This window comes from Cherax quadricarinatus, chromosome 90 (assembly GCF_038502225.1).
Source record: "Cherax quadricarinatus isolate ZL_2023a chromosome 90, ASM3850222v1, whole genome shotgun sequence".
Taxonomy (NCBI): Eukaryota; Metazoa; Arthropoda; class Malacostraca; order Decapoda; family Parastacidae; genus Cherax; species Cherax quadricarinatus.
In genome coordinates this window covers 9730974-9749526 of record NC_091381.1, presented here as the reverse complement: position 1 = coordinate 9749526, position 18553 = coordinate 9730974, and the positions used below count along the sequence as shown (strand labels likewise).

Below are 18553 nucleotides of genomic sequence, written 5' to 3'. Positions count from 1 at the left end.
GTGACTGACCCACCACTCGGTATATCCCTTACATTAGTGACTGACCCACCACTCGGTATATCCCTTACATTAGTGACTGACCCACCACTCGGTATATCCCTTACATTAGTGACTGACCCACCACTCGGTATATCCCTTACATTAGTGACTGACCCGCCACTCGGTATATCCCTTACATTAGTGACTGACCCGCCACTCGGTATATCCCTTACATTAGTAATGAATTGTCTTACGGTTTTTGTGGCTGTTCTTTTGTCTGTTTTTCTTTTTTTTTTTTGATCCTAATAATTCATTCTCGGAAAAGTAAAACAGGGTATGACATTAATAATTATTTCTAGAGCATTTATAGATTTATCCGATAAACTTTATTAAGCATCACAAATTTCGCTGAATTTTCTCTTAATTACAAGTTTGAGATAGTATATCATAGTACTCTTACTTATCAAACTTAACACCATACACTTCAAAGACCACGGTCAACAATTTGATTTTTTTTTTTTATCACACTGGCCGATTCCCACCAAGGCAGGGTGGCCCGAAAAAGAAAAACTTTCACCATCATTCACTCCATGAATATAAATATATTGAAATTACTGTATCTTGTGACAGGTAATAAGTGTTAAGATACCATAGAATTCGTATTAAGAATGTCGGACTTGGCATGTCTGATCAGAAACTACAACGGCGGGTCCTCACCTAAGACCCTCGTCAGGAAACACTTGTCCTGTTTCCTGACGAACCCTACCTCTGATAGCCGTATAGTAACTCTTTGCGACAGTATAGATTTATCTTACTGTGGCTAGCTGGTCCAGTGGCTAACGCGTCGGTCTGGAGTTTTGAGACTCTCTGATCGTCGGTTCTATCCCCTCCCGTGGTATGGTTTATTCGTGATAAGCTGGCGTGAGATAAGGGACGTGATGTATGACTGGCATACAAGAGATGTAGGCACATCACTTAGATGAGCTCTCGACCGCGACTGAACAATGGTCTATAAACAAAGAGTTTATGCTCAACAAAAGACCCACAAGGAGACAGATACCCAGGAAGTTGTTTGACCTGTATATTTCAACCCCCCATCCTTCAGCAGAAGAGGATCCCAGAAATGGTCGCTCTATATGTACAGATCACTTAATCTCCTGTGTTTCTGTCTTTATGCGGGTTATTATTGAGCACTGACAAGTGTTCATTACACATTACTTATTCAAGGAAGTTATAATATTCGGAGAACAATGCTGGTAGAATCATGTTCTTTCCAACCTGGATTTTCTAGGAAGTACATTTGCTTACGTAACCTTACAAAATGGCTGACTTACAGTATCCGATTGACTTGATAGTTACACCTTTCATTCGACTTTTTGTTAGAATCAATGAAAACTATTGGCGACATTCCAAGTTCCAACACTAAAGTAAACTTAAATATAGTGGTCGCTTTGAAAATATTGAAGCCGTCTTTTCCTGTGCAGTTTACCGAGTGAAGTGACCTAAAAAATACGAAGTGATACCAAGAGCAAGTTATCATACTTAGTATGGGTGACATACATAAATCAATATTCTTGACAACCATCATAAAAATTAAAATTTTAAGGATACTTGGATAAAGTTTAATTTTTCCTTAAGTTAAGAAGCTGGTCAAAAGCCACCTCGGGTGAAAATTGAATATTACGATTTTTTGTCATTCTGCTGAAAGTGTTGAAGTCACATTATAAGAATATAAAGAAATTCTTACCATATACAAGCTGCTCCTCCGCTGAAGTGGGAGTGCATTGTTGCGATTCCTCACGTGGCTTGAGCGTGGGTGGGGCAGGGTTTGGGTGTGGGCGATTGGCATAGCATAAGCGAGGGTGTACATGGGCGCTGGAACAGAGGTGGCGGTGAGAGGCATGTGGTGATAGGAAGAAGAGCGGTGCATGTCGACAGTGAGGGGAGAAGAATACTCCCGCTGGATATATTGCGATTGGTGGACGTGGGGCTGAGATTCCGCAAGGGCATGAACTGGCTCTGCGTGAATGTGTACTGGCTCAGCGTGGGCATGAGCTGGATCAGCGTGGGCGTGGACTGGTTCTGCGTGGGCGTGGGCTGGTTCTACGTGGGCAGGAGCTGATTCCACTTGAGAGTAGTTAGAATGTGCATTGCGGTTAGAGTTCACGTAAGCGCCAGGGTGAGCTTGGGAAATCTCTGCAGTGACTTGAGCAGTGTCGGGATGAGTGTTGCCAACCATGTCTCCGTATATCGTGTAGACGTCAGCTGCTCCCAGATGGTCCATAAGGTCCACTCTGCCTCCTGGGGACCCAGATAACTGTCTTGAGAATAATATCATAATCACAAGTACTCAACAATTCCGAGATTGGCAGAATAATTACCAGGTAACCCACAATACCGCGGCAGAGAAAATACTAAACTTTCCCCACAATTCACTGTTTGGAATTATTCACAGGTAAACCGCAACACTGAGTTAGAACGTCTTATAACTAACTCATAATACAGAGCTAGAACAATACAAGGGCAACCAGCAAGAACCTAGACGAAGTTTCGACCCCTCCTGGACCATTCTCACGTCACGAATTGATAGGGTCTAGAACAGGTTAAAATATTAAGCAGTTTCTCTGGTGGTTTGTGAGATACTGGTGAATTCTGAAACCTCGTCGACCAGTGCCAAGCCCTTCTAGCTCTCTCCTCACTAGGAAAATAAATTATTGATAAATTTCTGATGGAAGAAAAAATTTTGACACAGTGCTTCACAGAGAGAGGCAAAGATAAAGGAAGTTCAACAGTGAGACAAGGATAAAGAATGTTCGACAGTGTGCTTCATAGAGTAAGTAAGTAAGTTTATTCAAGTATACACAAATACAGTTATATAGATTCTCATACACAGCAGCATATGTGTAGAGAACCTGGGATAACACAAAAATATCAGAGAAAGTGACTTATTTCCATTAGGATACTTTTACTACCTTATTATTATACTATATTGGACATAGCATCTTATTATTATACTATAAAGGAGACATACTAGGAATAAGGTAAAATAAATTATTTGTATTTACATGTGTGTTAGCTAAAAAAAATAAAATAAAAAATAATTCTCCTCCTTTTCTGTCACTACCTTCATTAGGAACCTTTTGGCAGTCTTCTTGAACTGGTTCATGCTATGACTGGCTTTGACATGTGCAGGCAGTCTGTTATATTCCTTTATTGCTGGACAATAAAAGGTGTTTGAAGCCTGGCTACTGACTGTGGGTACTACAAAGTTGTGCTCTCTCTCCCTAGTGTTATGATTGCTTTGGTTCCCAACCTTGACAAAATTGGCAGCAAGATATTCTGGACACTGTTTGTGAGCAATTTTATAAACTTGATTAGACTTCAGCTGTTTTACTCTGTCTTCAACATTCAGCATATCCAGTTGTTGTAATTCATCCTGGCCTACATGCTCTTTTGGACCCAGGTAAAGGATGAATCTTGCCATTTTGTTCTGAGTGATTTGTAGTCCACCTTTCAGTTTTTTTTTTTTTTTGTTTTTTTTTTTTGCCAAGGCAGAGTACCATGAAGAGCATGTATAGTCCATGTGACATTGTATAAGGGCTAGACATAGAGTCCTGCGAGCCTCAGTAGGTAGACACTTCACTTATCTGTATAAGAACTTCAGTCTAACATTCACTTTCTTTACTACACTGTTCCCTATCAGTTCTCCTGACATGCATGGGTCAAAGGGGATTCCCAGGTATTTTACTGAGGAAACTGAAGTGTTGGGTTCCCCATTACACCTGACATTAAAATTATTTTCCCTTCTCAGTTTATGTTTCGCGCCAAAGAGTATGGCTTCCGTTTTCCCGAGGTGTAACGATAGTTTGTTGCCTACTAACCATTTCCTGCAGGACTCCAGTTCTAATCTTATTACATTAGCTATATCCTGGGGTCTTTAAATGACACTAACAGAGCACTGTCATCTGCATACAGTAGGAGTTTGCACTTGACACTGATGTGCAAGTCGTTTACATAACATAGGAATAATAAGGGACCCAGAAACTACCTTGGGGAACTCCTCATGTTATCGGCAGGGGTTCTGATTCCGTTTTGTTGATTTTGACAATTTGTTTCCTATTGCTAAGGTAGGACTTAAACCAGTCTACAGAACCTATGCCGATAGCTTGAAGTTTCTTACATAATATATTTTGGTTGATAGTGTCGAACGTCTTTTGTAAATCTAAGGTTACCATTTCTATGAGGTTCCCTAACGACATTTCAGTTCTCATGTAATCCGTCAGACTGATTAGGGAGGTGTCGGTTGAGTAAGATCTTCTAAAGCCTGATTGATAGCTATGGAGAATGTTGTTGTCATTAAGGTACTTAACTACTTGAGAATACACCGCCCTCTCTAGAATTTTAGATATTATACTGAGTATACTAACAGGCCTATAGTTGCTGACATCAGACCTACTATTTTTCTTGAAGACAGGAGTAACTCTGGCCTCCTTGAACCCCTCCGGTACGGTATTAGTGGTGATTGACAAATTTATTATGTGAGCAAAAGGGATTGACAGTTCAGAAGCACCATCTTCTAGGAACTTAGACGAGATGTTATCTGGGCCGGTGCTCTTAGTTGGGTTTAACCTGCTTAGTTCTTTTTGAATAAAGTCATGAGATACACTTACTAGTTGACAACTGTTTGGTGTTACACCTTTATTGGTATAGTATGTTTAAAACTTATCTGAGTCTGTTTTAAAGGTATTTGATGCAGCTGGTAGTTTACTTACTAGTGTTGATGCAACAGATGTGTACTAGGAATTAAAACAATGCACCACTTTAGTTGTTTCGTGGCATACCTCGTTATCGATAGTAAGTACTATATTAGACCTATCTACTGGTTTATGGCTATACCCCAACTGTTTTAGTTGATGCCAGAGCTTTCTGGGGTTACTCTTATACTCTTCGATTTTTGAGAGATAGTGCCTTCCCTTTCCTCCTTTTATAAGCCTCTGTACTCTGTTCTTCACCCTTTGGAATTCACTTAGCTCTGCAATATCCTGTCTGTTTGCCTTAAAAATTTTAGCAATTGATCTCTGAATTTCATATTATCTAATATCTCAGTAGTCATCCAGGGTTCGGTTCGCTGTTTAATCTTAACCTCTTTATCTGGTGTAATATTATCAAGGATAACAGTGAACAATTGTTTTGAATCTTCCCCAGGCATCATTTACGTCCGTGCAACTTACCACTGTCCAGTCACAATTGTGTATCCTATTTACCAATATTTCTTTACTGTAGTTTCTAGTTCACCTCATTTTAATTGTCCTGTGTTAACCTATCCGTTCCCTAATGATTTCCTGGTGCAGGAAATGATGAAATGATCACTAAGGCCTGTGGTAATGACGCCTGACTGACTAATGTTCTCAGAGCGGTTACAAAATATGTGATGGAAATGGGTGGTCCGGGTGTATTAATTAGTTGAGTGTAACTATTTAATCCCAGAATTTCCTTATACCTTTTACGTAGTCCGTTATTTTGCTGTTGAAAACAGATATTCAAGTCTCCCAATATTACTGTCTCGCAATTGTTATCAAGTCCGGACAAGACTCTCAAAAAGTCTTCTAAGAACTGGTCATGAGTGGGAGGGCGGTAACTACTTCCTACTAAGATAGGTTTAAAGCAACGCTTTAAACCATAGCTAAGTCATCACTGCTAAAGGGTAACTCTGCCAAAGTGAATTTTTTACAAACAAAATGAAATCTGGTACCATTACCATAATCAAACTCACATCCATTATAAGAACATTAGGAAGGAGGAACACTAAACAGACCTACTGGCCCATGCCAGGCAGGTCCAATTATCCCACCGGCTTAAGCCAATGCCCTAACCTAGTCAGGTCAGGTCAGGTCACATTCACTTAGGGAAGGAGAACGGCATCTGACCTAGTAGCACAAGCTAGTCAGGTACAACTCGCATGCACCCGCACCCACTCATGTATTTATCTAACCTATTTTTAAAACTGCACAATGTCTTAGCTTCTATGACGGTACTCGGGAGTTTGTTCCACTCATCCACAACTCTCTTACCAAACCAGTACTTTCCTATATCCTTCCTGAATCTGAAATTTTCCAACTTAAAGAAATTGCTATGAGTCCTGTCTAGGCTAGATATTTTTAGCACACTATTTACATCCCCTTCATTTATTCCTGTTTTGCACCCACCCTTTACATATTTTTACATAAGGTATATTTACTGTTATTCTTTCATACCTAAGTACAGTGTATACATATGTCTGGTGGTGTCTGAGATAATAAGATTGGTTCTATATGTATGCATTACATATAGAGTTAAGGTTATAATTCCTAGCTACTAGACCATCATTATCACCGTCAGTTATCTACCTGTTTTGCACCTGTAAAATAGTTTGAGGTCCTGGATTAGTATGGATATCGCCACTTAATAGCGCCACTATAAGAGCTGTGCGCCACTGTTTTTGTTTTGGTATGCGGTGTTGCCATACCTTGCTGCGATAGTGGCATATACGTTTCTGGTAGGATGGCAATTGTTGGGCTTTCACTGTCCAGGGTGTTATTACCCCATTCGACTTTTCCAGTCCCCATGACTGATTTCATTCTTCAGCGAATTTCAGTGAGACAAGGATGAAGAACGTTTGACAATGTGCTTCATAGAGTTAGACGAGGACAAAGAACATTTAATAGAGTGCTCCTTAGAGAGAAACAAAGATAAATGACTTTTGACAGAGTACTTCATAGAGACAAAGATAAATGACTTTTGACAGAGTGCATCATAGAGACAAAGATAAATGACTTTTGACAGAGTACTTCATAGAGAGAGACAAAGAGACTGAAAATCTGACGAAACATTGCTTAGGGAGAGACAGGGGAAGACAGAACGTTTAACAGAATGCGTTTTGAAGAAAAGACAGATGGAAATAAAAATCCACTTGAAAAAGTGCTTCCTGGGGAGATAGACAGTTTGACAGTGTGATTCTTGGGGAGAGACAGATGCTTATAAAACGTTTGACAGAGTCCCGTATAGGGGGGGAGAGAGCTTCCTGGGGAGAAACCAAGTGAAAGTTATTAAGGGAAGTGGGGTGTTAATGTGGGAGGGTGAAGATGGGATGTTAATGTGGTAGGGTGTACATGGGGTGCTGATGTGGGAGGGTGAAGATGGGGTGTTAATGTGGTAGGGTGTGGATGGGGTGTTAATGTGGGAGGGTGAAGATGGGGTGCTAATGTGGGAGGGTGAAGATGGGGTGTTAATGTGGGAGGGTGAGGATGGGGTGTTAATGTGATAGGGTGTAGATGGGGTGTTATTGTGGGAGGGTGTAGATGGGGTGATAATGTGGGAGGGTGTAGATAGGGTGTTATTGTGAGAGGGCGTAGATGGGGTGATAATGTGGGAGGGTGTAGATGGGGTTTTATTGTGAGAGGGCGTAGATGGGGTGATAATGTGGGAGGGTGTAGATGGGGTGATAATGTGGGAGGGTGTAGATGGGGTGTTATTGTGAGAGGGCGTACATGGGGTGATAACGTGGGAGGGTGTAGATGGGGTGATAATGTGGGAGGGTGTAGATGGGGTGTTAGTGTGGGAGGGCGTAGATGGGGTGATAATGTGGGAGGGTGTAGATGGGGTGATAATGTGGGAAGGTGTATATGGGGCGATAATGTAGGAGGGTGTAGTTGGGGTGTTAATGTGGGAGGGTGTAGATGGGGTGATAATGTGAGAGAGTGAAGATGTGACGTTAAATTTCGAGGGTGAAGATGGCATATTAATGAGGGAGGGTGAAGATTGGGAGTTAGAGGTGGTGGATGAGGGAGGATGATGGCGTGGTAAATGAAGGTAAATGATGGGGGTGGTGAGTGAAGCGGGTGATGGGGTGGCGGGTGTTTGATGGCATGTTAGGGAACAGTTTTGGAGGATAGGGAAAGGTCAGAAAGGAGTGAGTAAAGGGATGAAAGAATGAAAGATAAAGATTTAGGAGGACAGAGAGGGGTAAAAGAGGGAACTTTATGAAAGAAGATTATTGGCAAATATGGAGGGGTGAGGCAGTAGTGTTGGTGGACATGGAGGGGTGAGGCAGTAGTGTTGGTGCACAGGGAGGGGTGAGGCAGTAGTGTTGGTGCACAGGGAGGGGTGAGGCAGTAGTGTTGGTGCACAGGGAGGGGTGAGGCAGTAGTTTTGGTGCACAGGGAGGGGTGAGGCAGTAGTGTTGGTGCACAGGGAGGGGTGAGGCAGTAGTGTTGGTGGACATGGAGGGGTGAGGCAGTAGTGTTGGTGCACAGGGAGGGGTGAGGCAGTAGTGTTGGTGGACATGGAGGGGTGAGGCAGTATTGTTGGTGGACATGGAGGGGTGAGGCAGTAGTGTTGGTGGACATGGAGGGGTGAGGCAGTAGTGTTGGTGGACATGGAGGGGTGAGGCAGTAGTGTTGGTGCACAGGGAGGGGTGAGGCAGTAGTGTTGGTGGACATGGAGGGGTGAGGCAGTAGTGTTGGTGGACATGGAGGGGTGAGGCAGTAGTGTTGGTGGACATGGAGGGGTGAGGCAGTAGTGTTGGTGCACAGGGAGGGGTGAGGCAGTAGTGTTGGTGGACATGGAGGGGTGAGGCAGTAGTGTTGGTGGACATGGAGGGGTGAGGCAGTAGTGTTGGTGCACAGGGAGGGGTGAGGCAGTAGTGTTGGTGGACATGGAGGGGTGAGGCAGTAGTGTTGGTGGACATGGAGGGGTGAGGCAGTAGTGTTGGTGCACAGGGAGGGGTGAGGCAGTAGTGTTGGTGGACATGGAGGGGTGAGGCAGTAGTGTTGGTGGACATGGAGGGGTGAGGCAGTAGTGTTGGTGCACAGGGAGGGGTGAGGCAGTAGTGTTGGTGGACATGGAGGGGTGAGGCAGTAGTGTTGGTGGACATGGAGGGGTGAGGCAGTAGTGTTGGTGGACATGGAGGGGTGAGGCAGTAGTGTTGGTGGACATGGAGGGGTGAGGCAGTAGTGTTGGTGCACAGGGAGGGGTGAGGCAGTAGTGTTGGTGGACATGGAGGGGTGAGGCAGTAGTGTTGGTGCACATGGAGGGGTGAGGCAGTAGTGTTGGTGCACAGGGAGGGGTGAGGCAGTAGTGTTGGTGGACATGGAGGGGTGAGGCAGTAGTGTTGGTGGACATGGAGGGGTGAGGCAGTAGTGTTGGTGGACATGGAGGGGTGAGGCAGTAGTGTTGGTGGACATGGAGGGGTGAGGCAGTAGTGTTGGTGGATATGGAGGGGTGAGGCAGTAGTGTTGGTGGACATGGAGGGGTGAGGCAGTAGTGTTGGTGCACAGGGAGGGGTGAGGCAGTAGTGTTGGTGGACATGGAGGGGTGGGGCAGTAGTGTTGGTGCACAGGGAGGGGTGAGGCAGTAGTGTTGGTGGACATGGAGGGGTGAGGCAGTAGTGTTGGTGGACATGGAGGGGTGAGGCAGTAGTGTTGGTGGACATGGAGGGGTGAGGCAGTAGTGTTGGTGGACATGGAGGGGTGAGGCAGTAGTGTTGGTGGACATGGAGGGGTGAGGCAGTAGTGTTGGTGGACATGGAGGGGTGAGGCAGTAGTGTTGGTGCACAGGGAGGGGTGAGGCAGTAGTGTTGGTGGACATGGAGGGGTGAGGCAGTAGTGTTGGTGCACAGGGAGGGGTGAGGCAGTAGTGTTGGTGGACATGGAGGGGTGAGGCAGTAGTGTTGGTGGACATGGAGGGGTGAGGCAGTAGTGTTGGTGGACATGGAGGGGTGAGGCAGTAGTGTTGGTGGACATGGAGGGGTGAGGAAGTAGTGTTGGTGGACATGGAGGGGTGAGGCAGTAGTGTTGGTGGACATGGAGGGGTGAGGCAGTAGTGTTGGTGGACATGGAGGGGTGAGGCAGTAGTGTTGGTGGACATGGAGGGGTGAGGCAGTAGTGTTGGTGGACATGGAGGGGTGAGGCAGTAGTGTTGGTGGACATGGAGGGGTGAGGCAGTAGTGTTGGTGGACATGGAGGGGTGAGGCAGTAGTGTTGGTGGATAGGAAGGGGTGAGGCAGTAGTGTTGGTGGATAGGGAGGAATGAGGCAGTAGTGGTGGTGGACATGGAAGGGTGAGGCAGTAGTGTTGGTGGATAGGGAGGAATGAGGCAGTAGTGTTGGTGGACATGGAAGGGTGAGGCAGTAGTGTTGGTGGACATGGAGGGATGAGGCAGTAATGTTGGTGGATAGGGAGGAATGAGGCAGTAGTGGTGGTGGACATGGAAGGGTGAGGCAGTAGAAGTTGGTGGACATGGAAGGGTGAGGCAGTAGTGTTGGTGGACATGGAGACGTGAGGCAGTAGCGCTGGTGGATAGGGAGGGGTGAGGCAGTAGTGTTGGTGGAGGGGGAGGGGTGAGGCAGTAGTGTTGGTGGATAGGGAGGGGTGAGGCAGTAGTGTTGGTGGACAGGGAGGGGTGAGGTAGTAGTGTTGGTGGACATGGAGGGCTGAGGCAGTAGTGTTGGTGGACATGGAGGGGTGAGGCAGTAGTGTTGGTGGATAGGGAGTTGTGAGGCAGTAGTGTTGGTGGATAGGGAGGGGTGAGGCAGTAGTGATGGTGGATAGGGAGTTGTGAGGCAGTAGTGTTGGTGGATAGGGAGGGATGAGGCAGTAGTGCTGGTGGACATGGCGGGGTGAGGCAGTAGTGTTGGTGGACATGGAGGGGTGAGGCAGTAGTGTTGGTGGACATGGAGGGGTGAGGCAGTAGTGTTGGTGGACATTGAGGGGTGAGGCAGAAGTGTTGGTGGACATGGAGTGGTGAGGCAGTAGTGTTGGTGGATAGGAAGGGGTGAGGCAGTAGTGTTGATGGACAGGGAGGAGTGAGGCAGTAGTGTTGGTGGATAGGGAGGAGTGAGGCAGTAGTGTTGGTGGACAGGGAGGGGTGAGGCAGTCGTATTCGTGGACATGGAGGGGTGAGGCAGTAGAGCTGGTGGAGATGGAGGGGTGAGGCAGTAGAGTTAGTGGATAGGAAGGGGTGAGGCAGTAGTGTTGGTGGACAGGGAGGGGTGAATGCAGTAGTGTTGGTGGATAGGGAGGGTTGAGGCAGTAGTGTTGGTGGACATGGAGGGATGAGGCAGTAATGTTGGTGGATAGGGAGGAGTGAGGCAGTAGTGTTGGTGGACAGGGAGGGGTGAGGCAGTAGTGTTGGTGGACACGGAGGGGTGAGGCAGTGGAGTTGGTGGACATGGAGGGGTGAGGCAGTAGTGTTGGTGGACAAGGAGGGGTGAGGAAGTAGTGCTGGTAGATAGGGAGGGGTGAGGCAGTAGTGTTGGTGGACAGGGAGGGGTGAGGCAGTAGTGTTGGTGGATAGGGAGGGGTGAGGCAGAAGTGTTGGTGGAGAGGGAGTTGTGAGGCAGTAGGGTTGGTGGATAGGGAGGGATGAGGCAGTAGTGCTGGTGGACATGGAGGGGTGAGGCAGAAGTGTTGCTGTACATGGAGGGGTGAGATTGTAGTGTTGGTGGATAAGGAGTTGTGATGTAGTAGTGTTGGTGGATAGGGAGGGGTGAGGCAGTAGTGTTGGTGGACAGGGAGGGGTGAGTCAGTAGTGTTGGTGGACATGGATGGATGAGACAGTAGTGCTGGTGGACATGGAGTGGTGAGACTGAAGTGAAGGTGGACATGGAGGGGTGAGGCAGTAGTGTTGGTGGACATGGAGGGGTGAGGCAGTAGAGTTGATGGACATGGACGGGTGAGGCAGTAGTGTTGGTGGACATGGAGAGGTGAGGCAGTAGTGTTGGAGGACATCGAGGGGTGAGGCAGTAGTGTTGGTGGACATGGAGGGGTGAAGCAGTATAGTTGGTGGACATAGAGGGGTGAGGCAGTAGTGTTGGTGGACATGGAGGGGTGAGGCAGTAGTGTTGGTGGACAGGGAGGGATGAGGCAGTAGTGCTGGTGGACATGGAGGGGTGAGGCAGTAGTGTTGCTGGACATGGAGGGGTGAAGCAGTAGAGTTGGTGGACATGGAGGGGTGGGGCAGTAGTGTTGGTGGACATGGATGGATGAGGCAGTAGTGCTGGTGGACATGGAGTCGTGAGACAGTAGTGAAGGTGGACATGGAGGGGTGAGGCAGTACAGTTGGTGGACATGGAGGGGTGAGGCAGTAGTGTTGGTGGACATGGAGGGATGAGGCAGTAGTGTTGGTGGATAGGGAGGGGTGAGGCAGTAGTGTTGGTGGACATGGATGGATGAGGCAGTAGTGCTGGTGGACATGGATGGATGAGGCAGTAGTGCTGGTGGACATGGAGTGGTGAGACAGTAGTGAAGGTGGACATGGAGGGGTGAGGCAGTACAGTTGGTGGACATGGAGGGGTGAGGCAGTAGTGTTGGTGGACATGGAGGGGTGAGGCAGTAGTGTTGGTGGATAGGGAGGGGTGAGGCAGTAGTGTTGGTGGACATGGAGGGATGAGGCAGTAGTGTTGGTGTACATGTAGGGGTGAGGCAGTAGTGTTGGTGGATAGGAAGGAGTGAGACAGTAGTGTTGGTGGATAAGGAGGGGTGAGTCAGTAGTGTTGGTGGACAGGGAGGGGTGAGGCAGTAGTGTTGGTGGATAGGGAGGGGTGAGGCAGTAGTGATGATGGACAGGGAGGGGTGAGGCAGTAGTGTTGGTGGACACGGAGGGGTGAGGCAGTAGTGTTGGTGGACATGGAGGGGTGAGGCAGTAGAGTTGGTGGACATGGAGGGGTGAGGCAGTAGTGTTGGTGGACATGGACGGGTGAGGCAGTAGAGCTGAGGGACATGTATGGGTGAGGCAGTAGTGTTGGTGGACACGGAGGTGTGAGGCAGTAGTGTTGGTGGACATAGAGGGGTGAGACAGTAGAGTTGGTGGACATGGATGGGTGAGGCAGTAGTGTTGGTGGACACGGAGGGGTGAGGCAGTAGTGTTGGTGGACATGGAGGGTTGAGGCAGTAGTGTTGGTGGATAGGGAGGGGTGAGGCAGTAGTGTTGGTGGACATGGAGGGATGAGGTAGTAGTGTTGGTGTACATGTTGGGGTGAGGCAGTGGTTTTGGTGGATAGGGAGGAGTGAGGCAGTAGTGTTGGTGGACAGGGAGGGGAGAGGCAGTAGTGTTGGTAGACATGATGGGGTGAAGCAGTAGTGTTGGTGGACATGGAGGGGTGAGGCAATAGTGTTGGTGGACATGGAGGGTTGAGGCAGTAGTGTTGGTGGATAGGGAGGAGTGAGGCAGTAGTGTTGGTGGACAGGGAGGGGAGAGGCAGTAGTGTTTGTGAACATGATGGGGTGAAGCAGTAGTGCTGGTGGACATGGAGTGGTGAGACAGTAGTGAAGGTGGACATGGAGGGGTGAGGCATTAGTGTTGGTGGACATGGAGGGGTGAGGCAGTACAGTTGGTGGACATGGAGGGGTGAGGCATTAGTGTTGGTGGACATGGAGGGGTGAGGCAGTAGTGTTGGTGGATAGGGAGGGGTGAGGCAGTAGTGTTGGTGGACATGGAGAGATGAGGCAGTAGTGTTAGTGTACATGTAGGGGTGAGGCAGTAGTGTTGGTGGATAGGGAGGAGTGAGACAGTAGTGTTGGTGGATAGGGAGGGGTGAGTCAGTAGTGTTGGTGGACAGGTAGGGGTGAGGCAGTAGTGTTGGTGGATAGGGAGTGGTGAGGCAGTAGTGATGATTGACAGGGAGGGGTGAGGCAGTAGTGTTGGTGGACACGGAGAGGTGAGGCAGTAGTGTTGGTGGACATGGAGGGGTGAGGCAGTAGAGTTGGTGGACATGGAGGGGTGAGGCAGTAGTTTTGGTGGACATGGACGGGTGAGGCAGTAGAGTTGAGGGACATGTATGGGTGAGGCAGTAGTGTTGGTGGACACGGAGGTGTGAGGCAGTAGTGTTGGTGGACATTGAGGGGTGAGACAGTAGAGTTGGTGGACATGGATATGTGAGGCAGTAGTGTTGGTGGACACGAGGGGTGAGGCAGTAGTGTTGGTGGACATGGAGGGTTGAGGCAGTAGTGTTGGTGGATAGGGAGGGGTGAGGCAGTAGTGTTGGTGGACATGGAGGGATGAGGCAGTAGTGTTGGTGTACATGTAGGGGTGAGGCAGTATTTTTGGTGGATAGGGAGGAGTGAGGCAGTAGTGTTGGTGGACAGGGAGGGGAGAGGCAGTAGTGTTGGTGCACATGATGGGGTGAAGCAGTAGTGTTGGTGGACATGGAGGGGTGAGGCAGTAGTGTTGGTGGACATGGAGGGTGGAGGCAGTAGTGTTGGTGGATAGGGAGGGGTGAGGCAGTAGTGTTGGTGGATATGGAGGGATGAGCCAGTAGTGTTGGTGTACATGTAGGGGTGAGACAGTAGTTTTGGTGGATAGGGAGGAGTGAGGCAGTAGTGTTGGTGGACAGCGAGGGGAGAGACAGTAGTGTTGGTGGACATGGAGGGGTGAGGCAGTAGAGTTGGTGGACATAGTGGGGTGAGGCAGTAGTGTTGGTGGATAGGGAGGGGTGAGGCAGTAGTGTTGGTGGACATGGAGGGGTGAGGCAGTAGTGTTGGTGGATCGGGAGTAGTGAGGCAGTAGTGTGGGTGGATAGGGAGGGGTGAGGCAGTAGTGTCGGTGGACAGGGATGGGTGAGGCAGCAGTGTTGGTGGACAGGGAGGGGTGAGGCAGTAGAGTTGGTGGGCATGGAGGGGTGAGGCAGTAGTGTTGGTGGATAGGGAGGGGTGAGGCAGTAGTGTTGGTGGACATGGAGGGGTGAGGCAGTAGTGTTGGTGGATCGGAAGTAGTGAAGCAGTAGTGTTGGTGGATAGGGAGGTGTGAGGCAGTAGTGTTGGTGGACAGGGATTGGTGAGGCAGTAGTGTTGGTGGACAGAGAGGGGTGAGGCAGTAGAGTTGGTGGACATGGGGGGGTGAGGCAGTAGTGTTGGTGGATAGGGAGGGGTGAGGCAGTAGTGTTGGTTGACATGGAGGGGTGAGGCAGTAGTGATGGAGGATCGGAAGTAGTGAAGCAGTAGTGTTGGTGGATAGGGAGGGGTGAGGCAGTAGTGTTGGTGGACAGGGATGGGTGAGGCAGTAGTGTTGGTGGACATGGAGGGGTGAGGCAGTAGAGTTGGTGGACATGGAGGGGTGAGGTAGTAGTGTTGGTGGACATGGAGGGGTGAGGCAGTAGTGTTGGTGGACATGGAGGGGTGAGGCAGTAGTGTTGGAGGGTAGGGAGGGGTGAGGCAGTAGTGTTGGTGGACATGGAGGGATGAGGCAGAAGTGTTGGTGGATAGGGAGGTGGTGAGGCAGTAGTGTTGGTGGGTAGGGAGGGGCGAGGCAGTAGTGTTGGTGGACATGGAGGGGAGAAGCAGTAGTGTTGGTGGGTAGGGAGGGGTGAGGCAGTAGTGTTGGTGGACATGGGGGGGGTGAAGCAGTAGTGTTGGTGGATATGGAGGGGTGAAGCAGTAGTGTTGGTGGACAGGGATGGGTGAGGCAGTAGAGTTGGTGGACATGGAGGGGTGAAGCAGTAGTGTTGGTGGATATGGAGGGGTGAAGCAGTAGTGTTGGTGGACATGGAGGGGTGAAGCAGTAGTGTTGGTGGGTATGGAGGGGTGAGGCAATAGAGTTGATGGACAGGGACGGGTGAGGCAGTAGAGGTGGTGGACAGGGACGGGTGAGGTAGTAGTGTTGGTGGACACGGAGGGGTGAGGCAGTAATGTTGGTGGACACGGAAGGGTGGGGCAGTAGAGTTGGTGGTCATGGAGGGGTGAGGCAGTAGAGTTCGTGGACATGGAGGGGTGAGGCAGTAGTGTTGGTGGACATGGAGGGATGAGGCAGTAGTGTTGGTGGACATGTAGGGGTGAGGCAGTAGTGTTGGTGGATAGGGAGAAGTGAGGCAGTAGTGTTGGTGGACAGGGAGGGGTGAGGTAGTAGAGTTGGTGGACATGGAGGGGTGAGGCAGTAGTGTTGGTGGACATGGAGGGGTGAGGCAGTAGTGTTGGTGGATAGGGAGGGGTGAGGCAGTAGTTTTGGTGGACAGGGAGGGGTGAGGCAGTAGTTTTGGTGGAGAGGGAGGGGTGAGGCAGTAGTGTTGGTGGATAGGGAGTAGTGAGGCAGTAGTGTTTGTGGATAGGGATGGGTGAGGCAGTAGTGTTGGTGGACAGGGATGGGTGAGGCAGTAGTGTTGGTGGACATGGAGGGGTGAGGCAGTAGTGTTGGTGGATAGGGAGGGGTAAGGCAGTAGTGTTGGTGGACAGGGAGGGGTGAGGCAGTAGAGTTGGTGGACATGGAGGGGTGAGGCAGTAGTGTTGATGGATAGGGAGGGGTGAGGCAGTAGTGTTGGTGGACAGGGAGGGGTGAGGCAGTAGTGTTGGTGGATAAGGAGTAGTGAGGCAGTAGTGTTGGTGGATAGGGAGGGGTGATGCAGTAGAGTTGGTGGACATTGAGGGGTGAGGCAGTAGTGTTGGTGGATAGGGAGGGGTGAGGCAGTAGTGTTGGTGGACATGGAGGGGTGAGGCAGTAGTGTTGATGGACATGGAGGGATGAGGCAGTAGTGTTGGTGGATAGGGAGGGGTGATGCAGTAGTGTTGGTGGACATTGAGGGGTGAGGCAATAGTGTTGGTGGATAGGGAGGGGTGAGGCAGTAGTGTTGGTGGACATGGAGGGGTGAGGCAGTAGAGTTGGTGGACATTGAGGGGTGAGGCAGTAGTGTTGGTAGACATGGAGGGGTGAGGCAGTAGAGTTGATGGACATGGAGGGGTGAGGCAGTAGTGTTGGTGGACATGGAGGTGTGAGGCAGTAGAGTTGGTGGACATTGAGGGGTGAGGCAGTAGTGTTGATGGATAGGGAGGGGTTTGGCAGTAATGTTAGTGGACAGGGAGGGGTGAGGTAGTAGTGTTGGTGGACAGGGAGGGGTGAGGCAGTAGTGTTGGTGGATAGGGAGGGGTGAGGCAGTAGTGTTGGTGGATAGGGAGGGGTGAGGCAGTAGCGTTGGTGTACATGGAAGGGTGAGGCAGTAGTGTTGATGGACATGGAGGGGTGAGGGAGGAGTGTTGGAGAGCAAGGAAGGGTAAAGGAATGTTGAAGAGACAAAATAGGATGACGGAGGCAAGTCAGTGGTGGGTAAGTAGTGGGGAAGATAAGTAATGGGGAAGGTAAGTAGTGGGGAAGGTAAGTAGTGGGGAAGGTAAGTAGTGGGGAAGGAGAGTTGGGGACACTGACAGGTAGAAGAAAAGTGATGGCAGTCGGGAGAGGTTGTGTTGGGGTTAATTGCGTTTGGGTAAATAAATTTTGTTGGAGCACGCTAATTGTGTTGGGGCAAATTAATTGTCTTGGGGCAAGTTAATTGTGTTGGGGCAAGTTAATTTTGTTGTGGAAAGTTAATTGTGTTGGGACAAGTTAATTGTGTTAGGACAAGTTAACTATGTTGGGGTTAAGTGTGTTTGTGCAAGTTAATTGTGTAGGGGCAAATTAACTCTGTTGGGGCAAGTTAATTGTGTTAGGGTTAATTGTGTTGGGGCAAATTAATTGTGTTGGGGTTAACTGTGTTGGGGTAAGTTAATTGTGTTGGGTCAAGTTAATTGTGTTGGGGCAAATCAATTGTGTTTGGGGTTAACTGTGTTCGTGTAAGTTAATTGTGTTGGGGCAAGTTAGTTGTGTTGGGGCAAGTTAATTATGTTGGGTCAAGTTAATTATGTTGGGGTTAATTTTGTTGGGGTAAGTTAATTGTGTTGGGGCAAGTTAATTGTGTTCGGTCAAGTTAATTGTGTTGGGGAAAGTTATTTGTGTTGAGGCAAGTTAATTATGTTGGGGTTAATTTTGTTGGGGTAAGTTAATTGTGTTATGGCAAGTTGGTTGTGTTGGGGCAAGTTAATTGTGTTGTGGCAAGTTAATTGTGTTGGGGCAAGTTAATTGTGTTGGGGTAAGTTAATTGTGTTGGGGTAAGTTAATTGTTTTGGGGCAAGTTAATTTTGATGGAACAAGTTAATTGTGTTGGGGCAAGTTAATTGTGTTGGGGCAAGTTAATTGTGTTGGGGTAAGTTAATTGTGTTGGGGTAAGTTAATTGTGTTGGGGTAAGTTAATTGTTTTGGGCAAGTTAATTGTGTTATAGCAAGTTAATTGTGTTGGGCAAGTTAATTGTGTTGGGGCAAATTAATTTTGTTGGGGCAAGTTAATTGTGTTGGGGTAAGTTAATTGTGTTGAGGTAAGTTAATTGTGTTGGGACAAGTTAATTGTGTTGGGGCAAGTTAATTGTGTTGGGGTAAGTTAATTGTGATGGGGCAAGTTAATTGTTTTGGGGCAAGTTAATTGTGTTGGGTCAAGTCAATTGTGTTGGGGCAAGTTAATTGTGTTGGGGTAAGTTAATTGTTTTGGGGCAAGTTAATATTGATGGAACAAGTTAATTGTGTTGGGGCAAGTCAATTGTGTTGGGGCAAGTTAATTGTGTTGGGCTAAGTTGTGTTGGGGTTAATTGTGTTGGGGTAAGTTAATTGTGTTGGGGTAAGTTAATTGTATTGTTGTAAGTTAATTGTGCTGGGGTAAGTTAATTGTGTTGGGGTAAGTTAATTGTGTTGGGGTTAGTTAATTGTGTTGGGGTAAGTTAATTGTGTTGGGGTTAGTTAATTGTGTTGG

The 18553-nt window shown here is 48.5% G+C and overlaps 1 protein-coding gene across 1 annotated transcript in view; it reads right to left on the bottom strand.

Annotated features, from left to right (window-relative positions):
* Nucleotides 1-1646: 1646 nt before the first annotated feature.
* LOC128693318 (contactin-2-like) overlaps nucleotides 1647-18553 on the bottom strand; it is a 189294-nt gene continuing 172387 nt past the window's right edge. The window contains exons 15-16 of the mRNA XM_053782942.2: nucleotides 2108-2280; nucleotides 1647-2017 (exon numbers count right to left, since the gene is read on the bottom strand). Of these exons, the coding sequence (XP_053638917.2) occupies nucleotides 1673-2017; nucleotides 2108-2280 (518 nt within the window). The 3' untranslated portion in view covers nucleotides 1647-1672. The remainder of the gene's footprint in view (nucleotides 2018-2107; nucleotides 2281-18553) is intronic.